General features: G+C 40.2%; 1 protein-coding gene across 3 annotated transcripts; it reads left to right on the top strand.

Annotated features, from left to right (window-relative positions):
* Window positions 1-2,070: 2,070 nt before the first annotated feature.
* On the top strand, window positions 2,071-5,524 carry LOC102194131 (tubulin-specific chaperone cofactor E-like protein). Of its 3 annotated transcripts, none has more exons than XM_005755634.2 (4): window positions 2,071-2,136; window positions 3,180-3,249; window positions 5,048-5,193; window positions 5,349-5,524. In XM_005755634.2, the coding sequence occupies exons 3-4, from the start codon at window positions 5,058-5,060 to the stop codon at window positions 5,507-5,509; spliced, it is 297 nt and encodes a 98-aa protein (XP_005755691.1). In that variant the 5' UTR covers window positions 2,071-2,136; window positions 3,180-3,249; window positions 5,048-5,057; the 3' UTR covers window positions 5,510-5,524. The 3 variants fall into 3 exon arrangements, with proteins under 3 accessions (XP_005755691.1, XP_005755693.1, XP_005755692.1); XM_005755636.2 differs by having other exon boundaries at window positions 3,183-3,249; XM_005755635.2 differs by lacking the exon at window positions 2,071-2,136 and adding an exon at window positions 2,143-2,226.
* Window positions 5,525-6,218: the final 694 nt, after the last annotated feature.

Consider the following 6,218-nt stretch of genomic DNA (forward strand, 5'->3'; position numbering starts at 1 on the left):
AAAGAAAAATATGAGAGCTCAGTAAGAGCCTACTGTCGATAATCAATGACTGATAGCGATCACTGTGATGACTTATTCATCCATTTGCCTTTTTTTTCTTAAGTAAGGATATCCCATCATCTGCTGTATTGTTAATTTTTTTAAAGCTGTCATGTGGCATGATGATAAAATTCAATCTTGTAGGCACACTCAAATGCACTCAGCTTAAAATGCATGTTTTTGAACTGTGTGAGGAAAACTGAAGAAAATTAACCGACAGAGGCACAGAGAGGCAAGTCAGGCCCATAAAGGCCCCACTCACCCAGTGGAGCATTGTGCTGCACTGTGTAAATCTAATAGCGTTACACTGCATAGTGATACATTTTTTTCAGTTTTCCTGCAGAATGAATACTTTAGATGTTGACAGAAAAGTAGATTTACCTTGTAATGGCCTGATGTTCTAAATGCAGGGCTTTCACCTGCATGGAGCATTTTCAAATTCTTACATTGGTCTTGACGACCTAAACACATCTTCAACCACTGCTTTTTAATGTTAACGTTTTCATGCATGAGCCTCATTGTCACATATATTTCGGATCTATATTAGAAAAGGAGCTGAGGGTGAACTGATACCCTGCTGGCTTCACACAACTCATAAACTTCTCTCTTCCACAGGAGCCCACAAAACTTCATGGCTGCCATCTGGTGGCAACATTATGTAGGCCTGTTAACTCCAGTGACGCTGACATATTCATGTTGCAGGTGATACTCTAAATGAAGAAAAAAATGAACTCACTAAAAGACACATGCCTTTTATTCTTTTGCCAGTTATATAAAGTTAGAGAACTGAAAACTAGTTTGATTAAATGCCATTTAATGGCATGAACTTTATTAGGAGTTATTGCTGTGCAGGCAAAAATGTAAGCAATGTTGTACAGTAATCATAAATCAAAACTATTCTGGCTTTATAAGTGAACTTAAATCTAACATACACATGTCGTTAATGTACAGTCATAGTGAATAATTTATTTTATGTGATAAACGTGTGTCAGTTCCCATCACTTTATGCACATCATTAAAAACGTGTTGTTTTTTTTTAACTACATGAGTGTTAAAGCATTGGTATACACCGCAGACTGTATATAAATGTTTTATAAAATATATTTTATACATACAGTGATCTGAGTATTTGCCCAATACCTAATTAATTATTGGGGGGTGGGGTTTTGCATTTCTGTCACGTTTAAATGTTTTAGATCATAAAAAAACATTTCAACATTTCATTCATTCAAGGAAAGAAAAAATATCCAAACCTAGCCCTGTGTGGAAAAACCCTGCTAAATGTGCCACCCTTGGCAGCAAGAACTGCAAATAAGCATATGTGATAAATGGCAATGAGTCTTTATCATCGCCGTAGAGGAATTTTCGCCCACTCTTCTTTGCAGAAGTGTTTTAATTCAGCTACACTGGAGATTTTTCAAGCTTGAACGGCCTGTTAAATATCATCTCAATACATCTTAAAAGGATTTAAGTGCAGACTTTGATTAGGCCAGGTTCGTCAGCATTTCAACTTTTCTCCATTTGTGAATAATGGCTCTCACAGTGTCTTGATGCATGCTCAGTCATCCAGATAAGTAAATCCCCAAAAGTTGTTTCTGTTCATATGGACGTCCAGATAAACAGAATCAACTTTTGGGGTTCTCACAGTGCTTCACTGGAGTCCCAAAGCCTTAGAAATAGATCTGTTACCCTTTCAGAGAGGCTGCAACTTCGTCAAACTGGCTTCCTTGATTCAACAAGGTCGGGCTATAACCAGGCGTGGGAGTAATTGAACTCAGCTTTTAAAAAACTGCCCGTAATCAGTAAACAAAAAAAATTGTCCGTTAAAGTAACCAGCTACAAAAAAAATCGTAAAAAAAGACTCGCTAAAAAATAAATAAAATAAAATAATAATAAGTTAATACTTAGCATGTATTCTTAGCTCCGTTCCGTTTTAAAGAAAATAACCCAATATGAAGCAATTCTCGTATGAAGACGAGAGGAAAAAAAACAGATATTTAAACTACGTAACTTCCGGTAGAGTGGGCGTGGTTTAAGCTGTCAACTAACCGAAGAACAACAAAAACAACCCAACCGCAGAGGGGGGTTCTGCCAAAGGTGAGTTCTGCACTCTCAAAAATGTACCGTATCAGGTGCCAAATGGAGCACGCGCAGTGACCCGTGTCGCTAAGTTTGGAGGCCCAGATAGTGAGTTTGATCCAACACTCAAAGAAATGTTTTTACCGATTTGAATTTACAGCCAACGTGTTGAACGCTTTTTGGAGGTAGGCAGTAGTGTCGTTGGCTCGTGCTGTGCTAAAATGTTCAAACACACCAGGTTGCACTGTTACAATCTCAGCTTCCAGTTTATTATCCTTAAGCTAGCGACATCATACAGCTAGGCCTCCGTCTGAGCAGTCAGCCCCCCACCCCACGAAGCGACGCTCGTTATCTGACTGTAACACCGTTTCCCCGGACCCTGTTAAAAATATATCTGTTTAAAATAGCTTCGCGTATCAGCAACTGTGTGCAAGGTTTACAGTAAGACTTTTGACCTTTTTATGACTCTTTGTGGGTTGACGTTCATTTCGGGTAGCATTAATCCATTTCGTTGTTTGTTATTTCCTGAAAAACGTCATCTTTATTGACAGTTTCGTAGCATTGCAGGTTGAACTTCACCGCTGTGAGCAGTAGCGAGCAGCTGATAATGTTTAACTTTTTATACATTACAAAATCTAACTTCCTGCCCATTATGTACGCCGAACTGAGCAAATGGTGCTGAAAAAACATTTGAAACAAAAAGATTCCAGAAAAAAGTAACAAATTATAACAGGGGTTTAAAAGTGTGTGTTTAAACTGTACAAAACAATGACCTCAGGTTAGTCATGACATATGTCCATTAGAACTTTTTCATTTCAGTGCATGGCTTCAGGGCTTGGCTGCTCCCCAGTTATACCACATAAACAGTTGTTTTCGTCTCAAGCACCCAACTGTCAGCTTACCTTTCCTTTGTTTGTCACATAAATGCAAGTTTCACCACCTTTGATGTGGTGTCAACTCTGTCTTTCTTTGCATTTTTTTTTCACATATTCTGGCTATTTTACGGCTGCAAGCTTAAAAATAAGTTTTCCCTGCTTATGTTTCTCGTCATTTTCTCACAGCAGGGACCGAGGCATGTGATCTGATGTGGTGTTGAAAACAATCTTTCCTTTGGTCTCTGCTACATCAGAGGTAAGAATCAGGTGGGATCTGTGTAATGAGAAACGATCTATGACAGAAACATCAGACAGAGTCCGGATGAAACACTCAGTCTTTTGACAAACACACTTCAGGTGGGCTCAGTTTAAGATGATCAGACTCCGTTTGTCTGAAACTGATAGGGCTGATCGGGGTTAAAGTGAGGCTGTTGAGTGCAAGGTGGACAGGCAGGGTCGAGAATGTATGTTATTGTGATGTATGATTACCAGTTATTGAGCCTTCCATGGAGGGGTTTTTTGTCTATGGATTCTAAACCAATCCACACATTGAAAAAGCTACATTTTCTCTGGATTGAGTTAAACAATTACTCATCAGATTAATCATTTTACAGCAAAAATGGCAACAGAAATTGTAATCATAGCAGAAAATGGGTTTCAGTAGGAACAGGTGGCTTTGCTGACAGCTGTGCACCTGCTCTCCTCAGTGCTGCTGTGCCTCTCACGTTTCAGCTGTCTGTGACTTGTAGGTTATTCTGTGATGTTCGTGGGTTATTTTTAGACCTTTTTTTTATTTTTATCTTTTAACACGTGCACAGAAAAAGGTAAAACATAGACAAGAAGTGTCAGCCAGCAGGAGGAGCAGGACTAAAGTTTGAGGTGGTTAAAGTGGAAGTCAGTGGTAGCACATTTGTGTCCCTTTGTTTAGCACTTTGAATGAAGGACAACCCAATACTATGGGGAAAATGCCATGCACAGGCACTAGTTGGCCATAACAGGATTTGGAGCAATCACAAGTGATTAATCAATGTTCATACCCCGAGTAATCCTTATGTGCTAAATCTACACCATAGGTACGTCATAATTATATACCCTTATGAAACTCTGTTGTAACTACATTTCGGCGTGGTGTCAGCCACTTGTCTACAGGCTCTGCAAAGATTCAAGAAATCTAATTTGAGCTTTCGAATCACATGCAATTACAAAGTAGAACTGATTTTTTTTATTCAATATGAGCCGAAATTAGTGATTGATCTGTGAACTTGTCAGTAAAGTGCTTACTGAGGTGGAACAATGACTGTGGAACCACTGCTATCGCCCCCTGGTGACCATTTAAAAGACAGCAGGCTTAAAGCACGTCCACCAAGCATAGGCAATTTTCCCCAAGGGTCCACATGAGAAACTGGGAGTGCTGTGGAAGGCGGCACCAATTAGGTAAACTCAGTATTTAATTTCATCTCTTTCTGAACTTATTGGTGAAACCTTGCACAACATTTTCAGATTCTCATGTGAACTTGTGGAGAAAATTAATTGCCCACCACTGCACATGGCTTTCCTGTTAGCTACAGGCCACTAATACCTATAGGTAAGGGGTGGGGAACTCCCACAGCTGATTTAAATCGCTAAATTACCTCCTCAATATGTCTTGAAGTTCTCCAGAGGCCTGGCAATGAACTAATCATTGGATTCGGGTGTGCTGACCCAGGGTGTTATCTAAAACCTGCAGGACACCAGCCCTTGAGGCCTGTAGTTCCCCCACCCCTGTTATAGGTGATAGAAAGGTGATTTTTTTTTTTGTGTACAAAATACTTGAAACTCTAAAATGCTTCAGGGAAGCTGCCACTATAGTTCTAATAGTTTTGCTGGTGGTACTAGTTCACCTGGTTCCACTGTTGTCATGTTTCTGAAAATGCTCACTCAATTTGTTTTGCATATGTGGGCTTTGAATGACAAATGTCCAGAGTAGAGTCCTGATGTAATTGTCATGTTTCCATAGCATATCTTAAAAGCGTCTTTTTTTTCCCCTTTGGTCTCTTACATGGATACCTGTTCAGGACTTGAGCCATGGAGTCCTCTGATGAAGATGAGGTGCGCACCTTTGTTCAAGTCCTCAGTGAGAAGTATAACCCTGAGAATTTCCCCTATGGCCAAGGCGTAGGAGTGGTTGTTCTGCCCAGGCCTCCAGGATCCCCTGTCAAAGGTGAGAGATGACAGAGCGAGCTATTTCAGGGCTGTGATGATGCCACGTGAGCAGTGTATCACTTGTGATAAGTTCAGCCCGGCATATCTGCCTTTTTATTTGGAGTGTTGAGCTGTGAATGAGGCTCTGAACTGACTCGAGTTTCCTGTTTGCAGATCGCCTCTTCTTGCCCAGCGCACTGGTTCTGAATGACAGTGGAATCAGTAAAGCCGGCGACAGGCAAGACATCGCTGCTTCCTGCGCCCACGTGGTAGAGCTCGACCTGTCCCACAATCAGCTGAATGACTGGGGAGAGGTGGGGGTCTTGGAGTTTTAATTGAACTTAATAAGGTTTTTCATAAAAGCAGAGCCATCTGGCTTTTGTTCAAGACAATTTAGTTGGAGTGCTGTCTGTATGCTACCATGTCAGCAGTTAAAAGGGCCTAAATGGACACTAGTAAATGCTAGTCACAGGTTTATAAGATTAAGGTCTTTGTTTTGATGGTTATTTTGGTGTATTAAAAAATGAATACAACACATACAGATTAAAAAAATAGAAGTTAATCTCTCTTTATTGTTAGTAAGGATGCAAGCCTGGGATGTCAAACTCCTTTTACATTGTGGGCCACAAACAACCCACTTTGGTCTTGAGCGGGCTGAACGAGTAAAACTTCCCTTTCTGTCAGTAATAAGAAGTTTAACCACACTTTATTACTTTATTACTTTGGCATAGTATGAATGGCCGTGGGGGAGGTGTTTATCAGGAGGAAAAGCTGTAAAACTTAATACAGTTGAAAGTCCAAAAATGTATGCCCTCCTTCTCATTTTCCAAAGCCACCCAGTTGGCCAGTTTGGAGTCTTTGCCGGGCCGATTGTGCCCCCGGACTTTATGTTTGTAAGTTAACTGGAAAGCATGTAGATTTTTAGATGGTTATTCACTGATTCCATCTAGCCTCCATTCATCATCATTCTTTTCTTTTTGTTTGTTTGCATATGTAATGTTAATAATTAAGTTCTTAAGGTTGGGTTGTGCTGCATTGTCATTT

This window comes from Pundamilia nyererei, unplaced genomic scaffold (genome assembly GCF_000239375.1).
Source record: "Pundamilia nyererei isolate P.nyererei 1_Seehausen unplaced genomic scaffold, PunNye1.0 scaffold02317, whole genome shotgun sequence".
In the NCBI taxonomy this organism is placed as follows: domain Eukaryota; kingdom Metazoa; phylum Chordata; class Actinopteri; order Cichliformes; family Cichlidae; genus Pundamilia; species Pundamilia nyererei.